This window comes from Anopheles merus, chromosome X, assembly GCF_017562075.2.
Source record: "Anopheles merus strain MAF chromosome X, AmerM5.1, whole genome shotgun sequence".
NCBI classification, from domain to species: domain Eukaryota; kingdom Metazoa; phylum Arthropoda; class Insecta; order Diptera; family Culicidae; genus Anopheles; species Anopheles merus.
In genome coordinates this window covers 5,960,959-5,980,062 of record NC_054081.1, presented here as the reverse complement: position 1 = coordinate 5,980,062, position 19,104 = coordinate 5,960,959, and the positions used below count along the sequence as shown (strand labels likewise).

The 19,104-nt window shown below is 46.9% G+C and overlaps 1 protein-coding gene across 1 annotated transcript; it reads right to left on the bottom strand.

Moving 5' to 3' along the window:
• Positions 1-3,649: 3,649 nt before the first annotated feature.
• On the bottom strand, positions 3,650-11,729 carry LOC121589440. The gene is made up of 5 exons (XM_041908379.1): positions 11,179-11,729; positions 5,203-5,382; positions 4,901-5,108; positions 4,526-4,817; positions 3,650-4,435 (listed from the first exon to the last, which is right to left on the bottom strand). The coding sequence occupies exons 1-5, from the start codon at positions 11,239-11,241 to the stop codon at positions 4,258-4,260; spliced, it is 921 nt and encodes a 306-aa protein (XP_041764313.1). The 5' UTR covers positions 11,242-11,729; the 3' UTR covers positions 3,650-4,257.
• Positions 11,730-19,104: the final 7,375 nt, after the last annotated feature.

Sequence of the window (19,104 nt, the reverse complement as noted above, 5' to 3'; positions counted from 1 at the left end):
CATCATCCTAGCCTTCTTGAGGAGATATTTTCTACTGTTGTTGCTGAACGAAATCTTGTTTGGATTCACCGATTCTAAACATGATTTCAAATGTTTTCCAAAGAATTATTTTAAGCTCTTCAAACATTTGGAAAGTACATTAAGTTAAACCATCAGTAGTTGTTTGAAATTATTCAAGCATTTCGCCAACTTTCCTTAGCAAGTTCCTGACAGCTGGCAGAAAGCTTTTCAATGCTACGCTTAGGAACTTTCCCAAGCTTCCTTTGTGCAAGTTTTGGTGATTATTTCGATATTGTAGCGCTGGAAAAGCTTTCGTATTTGAAGCTATCAGACGAATCTTTGAAAATCGTAAGTTAAAGTCTCGTAGCTATTTCCGCAAAAAAGCTTCCCTTTATAAAACCAGCTACTGTTTGCATGAATTTGAAATGATGGGTCAGTGGCTGGTTTTCTCTATCGTGCTCTATTGGTCCTCAGATTCCATACTGAATCTGATTTTGCTATTTTTCAAACAATTCAGCTCGGTTACGCGGTTACAGTGAAGAGATCACATTAGAAAAACACTGTTTTTTGTGAGCCAGTTTCCTGGGCTGGCTAAAGCATTTCTGAAAGATGTGAATATGTGCTCCACGGGTATCTGTTGTTTTCAAACGCTTATCAACAATACGGAGCATGGACCAACCATGACCTACGCTATCCTAAATTCCATTAAAACTACTTCAGAAGTAACACATCAACGCAGAATGACGAGTTCAACAAAGTTTCGGTCTGGGTGTTCTAAGCGACCCTAAGACCCATCGACAGTTTGTCGTGAAGGAACTGAGCAAGAGAGGAATCATCATCAGCAACAGTAACTCGAGAAGCCATTTCCGTAAGCAGTACACAGCCAACATGCTAGTTGAGAACAGGGCTTGGCGTGTCGTGATGAGTTTCGCCAAGCATTTGACTCGTCGTATCTGAACTCCCTTAAGGTACGTCCGGGCTATCAAGCAGATGCTTGCTTGCTTTTTGTTTTAATTTTGTTTATATTATGAGGTTGGACCTCAATGACACCAACAACACTATAAGATTGTTCATCCGGTGTTTCTTTTGTGTCATTGAGTCGGTCGGCTTAAACATTAGGGGCTGTTAAATGTTGGCATGAGCCATGCTGAGCTAGCGATGGATAAAGTTGTAGTGTGCCAATCGATCTCCCGTTTACAAAACAAAGTAGAAGACGAAATGATTCCTTCCAAAGGTATTAAAATCAGTTACCAATATCTACCACATCTCCAGGGAGTGCCTTGTACGGAAAATGTGGGATATGTTACTTTTAGTCCGAGAAATCAATCTCACGAAATTTGGTAAGCTTAACCATTGGCGTCATTGATTATGCGTCTTGGGCTGGTTAAGCAAACTCGCCCCAAATAGTTTAACGGAAGGACTATTCGGAATGAGTCTGACAAACAATTTAAGGATTTGTATTGCAGAATTCATAATCTAGAAATTGAGACAATCATCCAGATGAATCATCGCCGTCTTCAATTTGCTTTCGCAGTTTTGACAGCCGACTATGCCAGGCGTTTGTAGGAAGCAGGTTGTCCCCGAGATACGCTAATCATGTATACCGAGAAGAAACTGCGTATTTTGACATTCCGCATGTGTGGAATTCGCGGATTCCAGGCAAAACCTACAAATTGTTGGGCAATTTTCTTTAAAATGGTTTGAAAAGAAAAATTCGATATGGTTCTGTTTGAAGATTACAGTTTTGTAACTTTAAAAATAATTTAAATACCTTAAAAAATATATATGTTTTGAAATACGTCACATAGGTACAATTGGCTCAGACACCTGGAAATTTAAGAAAACCACGTTCCTCCGAATTCTCTTATAAGAGGTAGCGCACGTATCTTGAAGACCACCTGTACATAGTTTTAAGTATTTTAACAGAATAGCAAAAATATAATGTTTTGTAAATAAACAGGATACATTTCTTAATCCTGCTACAACACTCAAACATACAGTTTGTCTGATCATTCAAAACATTTGTGTAATTTTGTTTAATTTGGTTACGTGACAAGCCAACATTCATCCAACTCCTAATCCATCGCTAGCAGCGCATACTAGTGGCAAACATAAATAGATCTGCTATTTTCTGGTGCGATGCTGATGATCTGGTTGTTTCAAACTCGTAACGAACATTTTGAACCAACAGATCATTGGCCAGATACCAAGATAAAACAAAAAAATCTGCAAAGCCTGTACAGATGCTGCAAGCTTTTCGAACGATCCTTAAACGAACGTTAAACGGAACGATCGCAACTAGGTTAAACATTATGAACCTAGGAGGTAGATTCGATCGAAATGGTAGGTTGGATCGGAATAGTAAGTTCACCAGAACAGTATGGTAGGTTCGGTAGAATTAGTAGGTTCAGTCAGAGCGCTAGGTTCGATCGGAACGGTAGATTCGGTAAGAACAGTAGGTTCGATCGGAACGGTAGGTTCGATTGGAACGGTAGATTCAGAAGGAACGGTAGGTTCGATTGCAACGGTAGGTTCGGTTGGAACGGTAGTTTTGGATGGAACGGTAGGTTCTGATGGAACAATAGGTTTGGTTGGAACGGTAGGTTCGGTTGGAACGGTAGGTTCGGTTGGAACGGTAGGTTCGGCTGGAAAGTTAGGTTCGGTAGGTTCGGTTAGAACAGTAGGTTCGGTTGGAACGGTAGGTTCGGTTGGAACGGTAGTTTCGGCTGGAAAGTTAGGTTCGGTAGGTTCGGTTGGAACGGTAGGTCCGATCGGAACCCCCCCCCCCCCCCCCGTTCATCTCATAGGAAACCGTTGGTACTGAGTCAGTGTATTGCCATTTGAAGTCCACTCCCGACTCATCACATTCAAAACAAAACTTTCAACCGAACCTACCTATCCGTTCCGTTGCCAGTTCCAAGTAAGGCACGATCATGTGCAGACCTGTGCAGCGACAAGCGCAGCAACGATGGAGCGAAAAAAGAGCCAATGGCGCTAGTTGCCATAAATTGCTCGATGCGGGTAAGAAAGTCCACCACCAAAAATGTGTTGCCATAATTCTGCTTTATAGCAAAACTGACAGCATCTACGAGCAGCTGCCGCGGACGACAGCCGGTGTATCCTTTCTCGCAATTTGAATGTGGACAGGACATGCGCCCTGTGCTTCGCCGCTGCCTTCGGGTTGTGCTTCGGTGTTTCGGCAAGTGCAGCCACCCCAGTGGGTCTGCAGCTTCCGCACGCACCGGATGTCGCACCGGACGGCGGACGCTCGGTCCTAGGCTCAGCTCCATACGCGCCCGTAACTTCGCAGCACTAAAGCCACACACCACGCGCAGTAAGGGAAAGCATTCGTCGGGCAGGCGTTTGCGGGGAACGGATACTCGGTACCAGTCTTTATGCGAAAGAGTTGTACGGGGCAGGCGGCCGCGTAGGCTATTGCGGCCCCCTCCCGCCAATCAAGTCGCCGATCATTAGCGCACCACGTTCGCGGGCTAATGATTTCAAACGAAACTGCCGCTGCAAACTGCGGTCCCAATACGCTGTGCGCAACAGGTTGTGCAGCCTTCTGTCGAGGAGGTATTTCGGCGTAGAAGTACAAAACGCACGCTCTTTGTGTTTGTTGTTGTTTGTTGTTGTTGTTGGACAAAAATACATAAAAACACAGAGTTTGCTATATATTTGGCATGCACTGAAGAAAACAAAAAAAAAAAAAAAACAAAACTTGGTAGTCGCGCGTCACTAAGCCTAAAATCGCAATGCGCCCGGGGGTTTGCGCTGCTAAATGCCTGTGTCACTGGTGGTTCGGGCTGTCTTTGATGGACCGGAGTGGTCCCTGGGGAGGGGTTTTTTGTTTTCGTTGCCCGTTGCCCAATTAGAAATGCTTCGCTCGAGCGAAGCGTGGATGCGAGTCCGTTTCGAGAGCACTCATTGTTTTCGTGAGTGGGTGTGAATATGTGTGGTAGTAGTAGTAGTAGTAATAGTAGTATTAGTAATGTACAGTAGTAACCGCTATACGAAAGGATACAATTAGCCAGCAAGTCAAGGCCGGAATGTCCGAGCCGAGTGTCCGGCGCGCACATGTAAAACGCGCTCAACTAATTCTACGATACGAGGGGCAATGTGGCGCGCGCGCGCACACACACGTCCCGTGTTATGGCATTTTTTTCTTTTCATCTCCTTTCACTCTCTCTCTCTCTCTCTCTCTCTCTCTCTCTCTCTCTCTTTCTCTCTGTCTCTCCCGGCTGTGGGTGGGGATCATTACGGTGCGACCCGGACGTGCGTACACTTGCAGCAGGACGGGAACTTCACCTCGACCAGATCGAACTTGTTCGCGTTCGGCGCCACGCTGAACAGCTTGTGCGTCCGGTACGTCTGCTGGCACTTCAGCTCGTACCCGTGGCCGGTGTGGCTGTTGCTGCATCTGCCGCCCACATTGCTGCAATCAACCAAAAAAAAAAAGAAAAATAATAATTAGTATTTTGGCAGCTTTTCCGTGCGGTCGCATGCCGTAGCCCCGAACCCCTACCTGCACGTTTCGTACGAGATGGACTGGAAGAAGTTCTCCATGTTGACGATCATGTAGTCGTTCACCTTGGTCGGATATTCGGTGTGCGCGATCGAGTTGCACAGATACTTGTCGCCCTCGCTATCGACACGCGTGGAGAGCGGCTCGCGCTTGATGCTGCCCTCGAACAGGTCCGCGTACTTGTCCATATTCTTCTGCAGAATTTTGTCGATCGTGGCGCGCGGATAGTGCGGCGGGTAGGACCCGTTCTCGAACGTGATTTTGCCCGGATCGTTCGTAAAGAGCTCATTGACTGCATAAATAATAATAAAAAAATACGAGAAAAAAGGTTAAAAAAAGCAGAATCAAAAGGCAGGCTACCGAGATCCGCCATACGCTTCAGAAAGTAGTTGTCGCCCTCCTCGAACGGTTTGTCGGTGGACTGCTGCTCCTGTGCGGCCGGCTGCACCGGCACGGGCACCTTCGGCGGGTCGGCAAACTTGGGCACCAGCTTGCCCTCGGCGTCGCGCACCACGTACAGCAGCGGGCTGTGCTCGTTCTTGTCGATCGGTTGCTTCGAGCGCGTGCTGCCGCCGCTCGGGTGCTGCAACAAAAAAAAAAAAAAAAAAAGAACGAGACCATCAAAAGGGGAAGGTGTTTACACTTTCTTTTTTTGCCGTTTGTTCCACCCTACTTACCGCCCGTGCAACGAGCTCGGTCGGCGACGGTTCCACCTCGTCGCTCTGCCCGTCCTTTGACGTTTGCGTCGGTTTGCCAAAGTCCTTCCGGAAGATGCGCTCGATGTTGGCGTTCATGTCGTCGTCGCGGATTGCGCGATCGCGTATCAGCGGCACGTACGACTGCGGGCTGGCGTGGAGCTGTGTTGGCAGAGAACAAGGAGAGGAAGTAGAATGAATGAATGAATGAAGGCAGTAGGTAGGGCACACTTTTGGCGGTACTAGGCAGGTCCACACGCACGCTAAAACAAGCAGCCAGGCAGAGCTTATCAGCTGCGCTGCATTATACCGAACCAGGTACAATACACATGCAATGACGTCCATCCGGTACCCTTTGACACTGGCCATGAATAACAAATGACACACACACACACACACACACACACACACACACACACACAAACCAACGATGACTTCCGGACCTGATTAGGAATGCGTGATCCAGTTCCCAGACTCGCAGGTCATTGCGGAACTCATGCTCCAGTTTCGACCTCCGGATGCGTTAAAAAACCGGTCCTTCCACCCATTCCCAACCTCCAACCAGGTGCACCCGGTCCGCTAGATATCGGCATTCCACCTGGCGGTAGTTTAGTGTGAAAAGTTTGGAAAAATGTCAAAGTTCACTATCGATGACTCCCGCCGGAGCGTACGTTCCCGTTCCCGGCGTGGCATTTTTGTGTGTGCTGTGTTATGTGTGTTCCGAAAGCACAGGCAGCTTTGAAGGTCTATGTGGTAGCCCTCTGGTCCTGGTAGCTGCCATAGTGTGCCACAGTGTTTGGAGTTTTCCCGCAAACACCCGATACAGGGTTTTCCATGAGTTCTCATAGTTGTGGGACACTGCCTGGACTCTTTCTTATGGGAAGTGAACTTCATCTATTCCTAATTCTAAAATTCCTATTAGATGCATACAACAAGGGTGCTATAGAGTCCAATTCCGATTACATTGAGTTAATTTCAAATAAGAAGGACGCAACAAAGTGTCCCACAGCTATGAGAGCTTCTGGAAAACCCTGTATTGTATTTGAAACTCTTCGTTTGCTTCGCTGCTGCCCTAAGCGTCCTAAAGGTCGCCGGTGCTCGTGTACCGTGGGCCGGCGGTTTGCGGTTAATTGAAATTTAAGCCTCCCCTCGCTCCCGCTCGTTGTACAACTATTGTAATCAACTATCCCTATTGATTAATAATTTGCTTAGTTTCGTGTCCCAGAAGACTCGCGAGCATGAAAACCTACCAACCAAACCCAGGGCGAGCAAAGGTCGGCATTGGAGCAAAAGAAAAATTTTGGAGTACGTCCTAGAGATGCAGGTGTGCTGATTCAATTTCTGGTAAGACCACACACACCACATTGAACACCAATGGGCAACGGAATTCGGAGTGTCTGTTTCACCTTTTTGCATCCGTGGACTGACGGTCATCCCATTTCGTTCCTGTTCCGGGTAGCCAGTGGAAGAACGAAAGAAGACCAACAAAACCCTCATCACCCAGACGGTAATGTGATTGAACGAAGCAGTCCCAGAATTCAGCGTAGCGCTTGGCGAGTGCATAAATTCGTGCACCTGAAAGAGAAACGGGTACTAAAAATAGCCAAAAGCTCATCCAGCTCAAGCTGCTCGGGGTCGCCATCATCGCCCGAGCTCGTCTCGTTGCGCTGAATGGCCCACTCCGCGTCCGAAAGGGCGGCGGCGCTGCTGCATACGGGGGAGATGATGTTATCGCATTTTAAACGGGCGCCGGCGAGTTTCGCTCATTGAATAAACACAAGAGTGGGGTGCAGGGGGCTTAGCTTCCTTCTAAATTTCCGCCCTTGAGCCCTTGCGCTAGGTCATGGTTTGCGGTGATGAAGCCGGGCCCGGCAGGTTCGTCGATTGTGCGGTTCTGTTCTGTTCGCGCAGTCTTCGCAATGGTGAAGCAGCCGGATGTAGTTTCCATCTTTTGCAGCTTCTGCCCGGTTCCTTGCTCCTTGACCGGTGCGCTCCGCGTTCAAGTGGGGCAGGTTTCGTGCTCGTCTCTTGCTTGCACTTTCGCACTGCATGCTTATGCAAACGAGGCTCGAGCGATTATCCAGATTGTGCGATTTTTTTGTTTTCTTTCTGCATCTACTGGCGATCAGGGGATGGTGAACGCCATGGTTCACCGATGGTCAGCTACTTATACCGCAAGCGAGCGCACTGGCGGAGCAGGCGATGAATGGAATATGTTTTCTACGTTCGCAAGTTTTGCGGCAAGGAATCACACCGCCGTGGGGGGGCGCTTGGTAGCAGCGCATTCTTCTTGCTAAATGAAAGCACTCCCCCCGCATCGGGAGTGGTTCAATAGTTTCCGCGTTGAATTGATAGAGCCACATGTAAGATGGGCCTCAAGCAACCAAATGGAGAGGTAATCTATATTGACGCGCAGAATGCGGCGTAGTGACGAGAGTGTTTTGATTGATGAACCTTAACGTGCAATAACCTGCTGCGATCGAGCCGGCGCCGTGGTACAGTCGTCAAGCCGTTGCGACAACACAGCACAACAACGGTCACACCGGGTCGCCCCGTTGTGGGTTCAAATCGGCACACGGAAGGATCCGACATTGGAGTTTCTTCCTTTTACGAAGTAGTATCATTCACAGATCCCAAACACAAAGGTGTGTTGTTGCTGTTTACACCTTTTAATAATAGACTCCAAAAATACGGCTGTGTGTCTCTTTGACTGACGTCATCCCATGTTCGGTTGTTTATCTAAAGATATACCGACCTGGGTAAGAGAGCTCTCTAGTGTGTTGAGGGTAGTAAAAAAGCAGCTTGCCAAGATGTGTGTGTGTATGGGAGGATGATGACTCCAGTCAATCATCTCACTCAATTGAAATTTCCCCGTCCTTTATTCCCCCGGCGAGTCGCGCTCCGCCAATTATCCCCTAAGTATACGTACACACTGACGACCAGAATAAGCTAGTAGCAGCAGCACCAGCACACAAAGGCGCAACCTGTTTTCACCAGAACCACATTCAATAGGGAGAGAGCACTCTTGCTAGCAATAACAATAACAACAGCATAGAGCAGAACCACCATACCAATTCTAGCTTTTGGAGAGATACACACATCAACACACATCCGGGCCCACAGGTGTTTAAGGAAGGAGGAGAGGGAGGAGAGGAATGGCAGAGAGGGGAGCGTTGTGGCGCGTGCACATCCATCAACATATATCGGTGCTGATGTTGCGCTGGGATTTCCCGAACCCCTCCGCCATCTCCCTGATGGCTACCCGGGCTTACGGCATTCTTGTATGTGTGTCGCTGATGCGGAAGTGATGCACGCTATTCCGCCTTTTTTTGTCGATACGTACATATCCGGAACACAAAGGTCTGGAAGGTGGCCGGCGGAGAGAGAGATAGAGAGAGAGAGTGAGTGCAAGAGAACAAGAGAGGACTCGAAATAGACACCGGAACTGGTCGCGACTCCCATCACCATCCGTTTTGGCACCCCACCAAGTGGGTCGTTAATATTCTTCCGCTTTTTTTTTATTTGAGACATGTTTACTTCCCCCCACAGGTTCGTTTGGTGTTGCGAAAGACTAGGAAAGTCCGACGAATTTGTGTGCGCGGTTTATGCTCATCGAAATGGGGGAGTCAGATCGGGAGGGGAGAGGGTTTTGTTTAAGGGTATCGGCATGGCACCGACTTTAACAGCACCGTCGTTAAAGCCCGTCGGAGTCGGAGAGTGTTTTAACAACTAGTAAAAAGTTTACGGCACGCTTCCGATGCCCCGGCGGCGAGGAGCGGGCACGGCCGTGCCTGAGTTATGAATATTTTCCAATCTTTACGGTTTTGGCACTTTCTAAATGGCTTCATTCTAGGTCTAGTGCTAGGTGCTTCCGCTTTAACGGCTAATGAAAAGGCGACAACTTCGCGCAAACAAACAAAAAAGAACACTATCCCCCGCAAGCACCGTGACTCATTTCGCCAGCCCCAATTTCACGTGCTCCAAGTGCTGCTGCCTCGCATCACGGCGAAGGTGCGAACTGTACGATCTGCGAGTTAGCGAGTGCACCGTCGAGGTCCGGCTATTCTGCCAGTCCGGTAGCGAGCTTGCCCGGTCTGTTGTTGCGTCATATTGGCGAGTGCTTTTTTTTCCTCTATTTTGTTTCGTTTACATTTGCTTTACATTCTGCCGTGTGCGGGACGCTTGCTGCGCCGCACCACACACACACACACACACACACACAGGCACATTGCGAGCGCGCGCGCTCGCTCTCGATCGGGTCCGGATCGATCGGATCGGTTCGGATGAGCGAGCGAGCGAGCGAGCGCGGTGAACCGGCCCGGTCCGTCCCGCTCGCACAGTGAGCGGCGTGGGAAGGCGGGCAGATTGTTTGGCTTCAGGTTTTTTCGCGATCGTACACGGAACAGCTGTATACAGCGCTAATCAGCGTGTGTGTGTGTGTGTGTGTCTGTGTGGTAGGATGAATGTTGCGGCGCGGGCCAGTCCCATGCAAAGCGCGCACCGGCCGGTGCGTTTTTCTCTTCTTTCTCCTTCACTACTGACCCAATGTGGGATGGGTTCGATCGATCACTGCTCTGGAAGGGTTCGACACGCATCTCTCCACTCTCTATCAGCTGTGCCATAGGTGATACGATGAGATGAATTCACAGTGAAAGAGAGAGAGAGAGAGAGACAGAGACAGAAAAATGAGACCCAGTTGGGTTCATTTTAGAGTTGGACGTTCCGATTCAAACCCGGTAAAAAAACGTTCCGTTCTGTTTGTTGCCCGTTCCGTTCGGATCCTTTTTACAAAATCGTTCCGTTCCGTTCTTTGCCGCTACATTACAGGGTTTCGAGTCATAAATATAATGGAGTAGTTCAATCGGTTGAGGGAATGTTGCATACTGTGAATCTGTCATGTCAGACTTTCGTAGGCGGTGTAAACAGCTTCGAAGTGATACCGATGCTGTTAACTAAAAAAATCCTCAATTTGAGTTGTTTTCGAATGGCATCCTTTTGTTTACATTATAAAATAAAAAAAATCATGTCGCGGAGTTACAATGAAACATGATAAATAAGTAATATGTTTTAGGATGTTTACTGCGGCTCCCCCAAGCCGGATGACAGCTCCTTACTTTTTGTGCCAGGCTGTACCATCGAACAATGTGTGTTGAAATAAGAACGTGTTGAAAATAATTAGTTTAGTTAACATATTTAGTCGGTTTCGTGGTACAGTCTTCTGCTCGAACCACTCAACAACATGTTCGCCATGGGCTCAGACCCCGCATTCGTGGCACCTACTATCCTGCTAATCGTAATCAATGAGTCACCGAAAGCCAGGCCCACTAGCAGTGGTACAGGCAGGCCTTGACCGAGAACGGTTGTTGCGTCAAAGCAGAGCATGGAATAGAAGTTGCACCCAAGCGACACGTTCCGTTCCTTTCCAAAGCTGAACTAGTTCCGCACCGTTCCTTTGCTTGAGCGGGATTCCCAACACTAGTTCCGTTCAACGGGCCGCACCATATGTGTAAACAACAGCGAGCCTTCCCCGTGCCAAAACGCGTTTGTGTGCGAGGAACAACAAACCAACAACAACAACAACAACGCTGCACGGCACACCTACGCAACACGCTCATCCACACGCAACACCGGCGTGACGTCATCCACAGTTGCCAAAAACCGAACGCGTTCGCTAGGGCTGTCACTTTTAGCGTTGAGCAACCAGCCCATACGACAACAATTCGCCATCCGGGCACCGATTTTGGGCAGCCGTTCCACATTAGCTCGTGCCCATCTTTCTATCACGCACCACCGTCGGGATTGTTCCCTCTTCCGCCGGTCGCATGATAGCAGACGTTGTCGCTCGCGACACATCTGTCAAACGCGATCGGCGAAATTGATATCGCGCCACCGTGATCTCATCTGGACCACAGCCACAACAACGACAGCGCACTGGTAAACACAAGCGCACGCTCTTACCGACACGATGCCCAGCTGGAAGGTAAGCAGGAGCAGCCCCAGGTTGAGGTGATGGCGACCCATCGTCGACGGGCGTTCGGCGCTGGGTTGATCGCGGTCGGGCCCAACGGGTGCTCGGAAAGGGGTAGCCGCTTGAACTTTCGCTCCACTCCTGGTGGTCGGGGCTGTAACACGTGACCTTCACCCTGTACGCGCTGCTGCTGCTTCTTTTTTCTTTCGGATGTTATTGTTTTGAGCAAACAGAGCTTCCCACGGAGGGCACACTTTCACCCACGGAGAGACACTAAGCACTACACACACACACACACACACCAATCTGTATCGCGTAACCTGGCACACGCACGATGATTGGCGAACGCGTTGGAAATTACCGGAACGTTGGGCTAGGGCGCGCAAAAAAAAAACCCGTAACCCGCCTCAATTTTCTAGCACACAACGGTCCCCCCTACCACCGCACCACGTTTGAGCGAGGGATCTGCGAACGGGGTGGCGTTCGACTTCGATTTCGACCTCTCCGATCACTGCGCATCTACTAGTAGCGACGCATTGGCCTGCAACGATTAAATACTTCAACAGCAGAGACCGAGAGAGAGTGAGAGAGCGAGCGAGCGAGCAGTAGATCGAGCGGTCGATCGTCGCGGCCGTGCTTTACGACGATCGTACTCTCGCTCTCTTACTCTCCATGCATCACTCTCTCTCTCTCTCTTTCTCTCGTGCTCTCCAGCGCTCGTCGCAACTGCTCTCGGGCAGGGGTGCTCATCTCACTACTAAGAAAATCGTGCGAGCCCTCTGACTCTTGTCGGCCGATGCGTCATCAGCCTGACAGGGTACCGGAAAGGGGTTAAATGGTGCCTGCACGTGTGATGTAATTTTGGGAAACGTGCTTTACTGATAATGGGGGTTTTGTTTATCGCTTCACCAGATTTGGTACGTTTTGTTTTTGTTTGATGGGAGATTCTTAGCCGGCCGCCAACGGTTCAGCAGCGGTCTTCGGCTGACTCACTGCAGAAGCGACCTGCTCGGCGCGACGAAAATGGTGCGGCGAATGTGAAGTATGATAAAGGACAAGGGCGAGGTAGCAGCGATCCATGCCAAAGCGGCCTGGCCGGGATTAGAACAACGGCAAGAAAGAAGTGCCATTTAAAGAGGAACGTTGAGCGTACTCTTTCATAACTATAGCAACGTTGAATGCTCCAGAAACAGTCCCTCTAACTGGAGCAATGTGTGCAATTGTGCTACCTGATAGCGATAATTTGTTTTGTTAGCATTGTTTGGACCGCGGAAGCAGCTTTTATTTACTTTTCATACGTTATATCGGAAACAGTTTTTCACGTAGTGAGTTTTCGACGTGCAACGGGCGAGTCACTGGAGCCACCGGTTAAACGCAGATGCCGAGGATCTTCTGTAGTTGATACAAAAAAAAAAAAAAACAGAAATTTAATGTCATTTAAGCGTTTATCGTACACGGCTAAGTACTTCGATATTCGGATGGATTTTATCCTTCAAACGCGGGCTTTGAGATGTAATAACGCATGTTTTAACCAACAAGATATTTCATGGGTATTTTAAGTATGTCCAATGATATTTTTTTAATCAATAACCTACATTTTTTTTGCTGCTTCTTTGTTTTCAACTGTCGGCATACATTCTAGGGAACGCATTCTGTTTGACCGATAGAAACCAATATTGGGAAAACACCGCATCGGGCTAATTGGATTCCGATTTTCTTCAGAACTCGAAATCGGAAAATGTTAGCAAATGAAGCTAACCGGTTTGATGATATCAATGTTTAAATAACAGCTTCGTGGTATAACGTTATGAGAGCTATAAACAGAAAATCAGAAAAAAATTGTTTTGTAGACTTCCATAGTCTCTCAGTAACAAAAAGCAAAATTATCATCCACAGCAGTTTATAACAGGTTCACAACCCCTGCACCGGACCGATTATAACGCTTTCACGACTGTAACACCTGAGATCTCGATGAGTGCAACCCCGGACAGCAGCGGTTTCGAGCGCGATCGGTTTGAACCGTTTAACGGCAGAATCCGCTCCCAAGCAGCAGCGTACCGAGGATGTTGCTAGCTTGCAGGTCGAATGCTCTGCCCGTTCCCCGTGAGCTGTTATCTGGCCCGATTGAGGCGTGATCATTTGCACGACTACAGTCTTGCACATTTTTATCTCGCACTAATATTCTTAATTGATAAATTGGTTGCTTGAGCATTGCATTTCGGTGGTGCATTGTCGTTTCAGTTCTGATCGTCATCCGTCTTTGTTGGTGGGACCGAACAATAATGTCAGACACCGTCTTCGAATGTTCGAGTGTTGACATGTGTGTGTATATTTAAAAAAAAAAACCCCGAAAAAACTCTCTACCTAAATTAACCATTGAATAACTCAATTAACGATGCTCAATCACAAAATTGCGCTGAATTAGCTCGTTTTCAACACTTCGGAATGGAAGATAACACATATGTTTCCTTGTTGTGTTAGTTGTTAATTTTGTGAGTCAGTAAATTTTATTTAGATCATAAGTATTGCGAAGAAAAGTTTTTTTTTATCTATTGTATACGCAATTATCCAATGGGATAATCCCCAGCTACTGGTTAGCTTCCCAGCTTGGATAATCCCTGGATAGTCCGGGCATGGACTCAGCAGCATAATTTTAGTTCTAATGTTGCTTGCATGCGATACCATGATTCATTCCCCCAATGTGAACCTAACTCACCGAAACGTGCAGAGCATCCGAACAAAAACAAATATTTTTAATTACCAGAAAAAAAAACATAAAAAAACGTTTCCCCTCAAGAAAACGGGCGGCTTCATTGAACTATGTTTTGGGTTGAAATTAAATAATTCCATTGGGCCGCAATAGTTCACGCGCTAGTACGTGCCCATCGTGGGCATTAACAACACTCCCGCTCGCACGAGTCCGTTACTCATCGCAGTCGGTTTAGCGCTTATCACAGCCGCCGCCGCTCGTGAGCGTGAGTCAAAAAAAAAAAAAAGAAACGACAGAAAACCAGTTCCGGTGCTGTACTGGCGATGCGTCGCACAGAACGACGACCATTTTTCGACACTCACCTGACCCGCTCGCGGACCGCACACTCATTAACATTCACCGTGAGCGCCTGAAAACGGGCAGAACAGGCAGCGCCAGCTGGGCACGGCTCATTGCACACACCCAGGCGGGGACACACACGGTAAAACCGAGCGTATGGATAGCAGGCACGCCGATTTGCTTGACAATGAAAGGGAAATCCTTCTGTCGCCCGCATCGGATGCACCGAGCGTTACGCAGGCAGCTCGGTGACCGGTTTCGCGTGCGTCGGAAGGGCAGGGGTTTTCCGTTTTGCAGCCGGAGCGGAAATCATGCATAAGCTAGCCGCAATCGGCGTTTTCATACATTATTTATCAGCATCGATAAACCAGTTAATGTTAAAGCCGGCAAAGCAAGGATGCCATCATGACGATGAAGCGTTGCAAATTTGCTCGCTCCCGCATTCAGTCGCCTGCCACGAGCGGCGCGGGAAATAATTAATTTCGTCCCATGATTAGGTTTTGCATGTGGCACTCGCCCATCAAAAGTCAGCGATTGGAAATATTAATTATGATCTCGCAACTGCTTCACACCCTTTGCACAGCATCACGGCACGAGTCCCGCACGCCGATTCATACCGGCAGCACAGGCTGAAGCCATACAAATGTGGCCAATTTGACAGTCGCGTGTAAGATGTGTCCCCCTGCGAGGACCTCTGGAGCTTCCGGGGAAATGGTGGCAGGGAGCAAAAATAGCTTACAGCCTTCCCTGGAACGATCAATGTCACACGCTGGGCTACGAATGGGGTTGTTTTGCTTCAAATTGAATGACGACTGGTGGGACGAGTACCTTACCTTGTTACAGTTGTGAATTTGAATTTGCAAAATTCAGCAATTACCGATCCAGGTATTACGCTCCCCAAATCCAAGCTTGCTTCTGAGGTATGTCTTTGCTTGTTTCAGTGTGTCTACCTTCGTAGAACTAATTTGGAATTTGGTCACTTCCCGTGAAAAAAATACAACCTTTACTCGAAGAGTTTGTATTGATGGATCGCTCCAGTTGTTGTTGTTTAGGTTTATAAAGAAATAACATTCGAGTAATTATCCTGTTCCTGTTTAAAAATTACAAGCAATGTTTTCAGATTCACAGTATCTGATCCTGATCCGAGTTTTGCTACCGTTTGCATGATCTGTTTTGATTTTTAGTCTCCATATGAAACCCTATCTCGATGTTGGATCCAATCGCGAGGTTTTTGACGCACTTAGATTGAAATTGGGCCTTAAAATGCTATAGAAATGGCCTTCGGGAGAGTTTATAAGAAAACAGAAACAAAAAGGACCAACATTTGTTCTCGATACACCTTTCCAAGCGCCTGAAGGTATGCAATGCAACCCAGCTTTCATTTGTTATTAGTTTTGAGCAATGGTTTACAGTCGTTGCCGCTTAATGTTGGCTCTTAAGACATCAATTTTTGACAGTGTGCATTTGACTATACTGCACCTACTTTTGTCTGTAAGTCAACAATGTCAACAAGCAGATTTCATATAGCCGTTCTTTTGCATTACAAAAGCACTAACACAACTGTGCAATATTACTTGTTTTTTTGTTTTTTTTTTAAACAACAATTATATTTAATAATATCTCTAGACAATGTTTACACCAGGATGACTTTTTTTAATCAAACAAAACATTCAAAGAACTGAAAATATATCACAAGAATTGCAAATAAATATTTGAGAAAAAAAATCAACTGTAGAGCTCAAAGATTAACACTTTGAGTGCGAGTCCATTTTTGTCTATTTTGTCTGGGTGCCAAGCTCTTTTTGTTTACATTTTTTATGGCCCTCAGGGAAGCGGTACTGAATGTAAACAAATTAAAGGATAATGAAAATAATGATTTTTATTATAATTTTGATTGATTTCTTATTGTATTTTCAATGTTTTGCATTTTTTTTTATCATTGATTCGGGAAAACAACAGTTTAAAGTTATGTATGGATTTAATTTCAAAAGGAAGCTTCGTTGAAAAGCTATCATGTCAACAAAGTATGCTGACATTTAGATAATATTTTAACTCATATCTGCTGTACATTATATGGTTTAAAAACTCACATTATAACTAAGATAGATGAGGCAGTGCTATATTGATCGAAAGAATAGTTATTTTGCATTTACAGGGTTTCCCACGATTGATTGGTCAGTTTTCATGATTTTTTGGTGAGTTCCCATGATGTTTTGATTGTATCGCATTGATTTTTGGTTCGTTCCCATAATTTATTGATATTTTCCGATTGGATATCAATACAATTGGACTAACAAATTCTGGAAAACGGAAAAAAAATCGTGGGAACGCACCTAAACAATATGGGAACCCACCAAAAATTGATGGGAACCAACCAATAAATCTTGGGATACCCTGTATATTCTCGATTTTCGACCATTTATGGGTATAAATAAATTATTCTATAAAAAGAAAAAAAAATTGCCAAAACCGCATACATTACAAAATTCAAAAACTATTTGTTGATCTTTTTGCAAAATTTCATGATAATACGCCGTATCTGTTACAAGATATTACGATTTCAAATCAATTATTCCTGGCTATCACATATGAAAGCCATGACACTTAAAGTGTTAACTGCTTTAAATGACCAGGAAGTGAAAATGGTAGAATCCAGTCAGTAGTGGTTGAGCGTTATCAAATAAAAATGACCGTTTGGGTAAACCAAAACTCATGGAGGGAGACTTTTGCTTTTATGGTGTTTGTATATTAATTGGATAATATTTCCTTTCTGTGTTAATTATTATGCTGTCTGATACATTTGAAGAATGTGTGGTACAAAAGAATGCCTCTAACCCTGTCCTGAGTGTCACACGAACCCGACTGAGCCATACGTTACCAAAGGCAACGGAAATAATAATTTCAAACTGTGCGCATTGCATACCTTGAGGCGCTTAGTAACGCAGTTATACAAAAAAAAACAACTATCCAGTTGCCGTTACTGCGGACGAACAGACGGTCTAAGAATCGAACTCTTCTGTCAGATGTTTCCCTTCCTTTAAAATTTACTTTAAAAACTTTTAGATCGATCCACCTCACAAAGTAACAAGTATTTCGTTGGTATTTTTTTCTTCGTGTCACCCACTCACTATCCCTTTTGTCGGCTGGGAGTGCTGACAATCGCCTGACGATGGCTGTCGATTGAGGAAAGCCCAACAAGAAGCGATTACTTCCCCTATCCGGTTGCCCCCACTGCAATGTGACTGCTGTTGCCTAAGCCACGGTGGGGAGCAACTGTTGTCAGTGGCTTGCCAGCACGCACTATTCTTTTGGCGAGTCGCTCTAAACAGACGAAGGGATAGCAGCAAGTGGCAAACAGCCTAAAGAAAAACCACCAAACCATGGGAAGGAAAAAAAAACCAAAAATAAAACAAATCACCCTCCCCAAACGAAACAGGGACATTGCCGACCAGACTGACTGGTTGGTTCGGTGGCGCTTTGGCGTGGACTCCCACGCTGCTAGCTGACACAACAATACACTTGCTCGTCACGACGCGGACGATCTAGCGCTGCTACACCCGGCAGCATGTCGAGCCGGCGAGTGTTTATCGAGAAGATTTAATTGACCGGATTAGGGGCCGTTACCGGGCCACTCGGAACCTTGCTCATTAACGTCAAACCGCGTACGATTGACTGCCTGGCGAGGGGCGTGCGACTGTATGGACTGATGCGATAAGCAACGGGAACATAAACCAAGCGCGTGCTGGAATTGAAGCGAAGCAGTTGACGAAGCGCCAGCATAGTTGTCGCGTTGTCGAGGCGAGCGATTATCGACGCTTTTGCACTGACATTATGGGATATGAAAATGATGTGGTAAAACACCCACACACACACACACTCAAGCGCCTACATAAGTGGGTACAGAGAATAGTTAATGGAAGTTTTGTTTTTTGTTTTTTTTTTGGAGTCGAATTTTAGCAAAAGTGCAACAGACGTAATTTAATCCCCGGCTATCCTTCCACTTTGAAGCGTTCTGTTTTACCCCCTTTTTCATCCCACCTCCCGCACGGCCGGGCAATTCGCAATCACTCCCCGTGGCTGCACGCGCTTGCCTACGCATCAGGCGCATTTCCAAAGGGAGCGCGCAAAACACACGGCTCAACAGCGATAAACAGCAATTAAATTATTTCATTTAAAGTTTGCTAATTTGCTGCGATTACCGCACACGGCGTATGAGCCCCCGAGCCCGGGGAAAGGGGAGACGGGGAAGGCTACCGCCGCCGGGAGCTGGCAATTGCTCCCAAGCGCCCAAACTTTCCCAAGCGCCCTCAGCACCCCCCAGCATGCTCCCTGGCGCCCGGCAGAACGGATTTCATTGAACATTTTCATAAAACGTGCACGTGCCCGAAAACAGTAGGGCGCGCACATGGTAGCAATTGAAGGGTTTTAACGGTGTGCTTTTGTGGCATAAAAGCAGGAACGTTTTAACGATTAATCTGTCCCAGAGGGCTCAAATGGGGTGACATCATCGGGATCTCTTTTTTTTTTGGGGTATTGGGCTCATTCGCATCAATAGTGGTGCGGCGAAATGGGAAAACAAATTAATCTCCGTGCTGCTGTCCACACACCGATGATGACGATTGACCCACCGCCTTCACACCTTACCCTCTGTCGCGTGCTCTCTCTCTCTCTCTCTATCAATGGAGTGATTGATGTTTCGATCTGATTCGATTGATCCGATCCGAGCGTAAAAAGCTTACACCGGGGGCGAGGGGGAAAATGGGAAAATTATTACCAGCATGACGGGCCGCCCTGTAACAATTACACCTCATGATGTGTGAGTGTTGCGCAAAATGGGCTTTTTTTCTTCTTCTGTGTGCGTCCCTAT

Excerpts from the sequence above, each read along its gene's own strand:
- LOC121589440 (XM_041908379.1), bottom strand. The coding sequence starts at position 11,241 with ATGGGTCGCCATCACCTCAACCTGGGGCTGCTCCTGCTTACCTTCCAG. Across the intron at positions 5,109-5,202 it reads CCGAGCTCGTTGCACGGGCG|CACCCGAGCGGCGGCAGCAC; the intron begins GTAAGTAGGGTG and ends TTTTTGTTGCAG. Across the intron at positions 4,436-4,525 it reads ATCTCGTACGAAACGTGCAG|CAATGTGGGCGGCAGATGCA; the intron begins GTAGGGGTTCGG and ends GGTTGATTGCAG.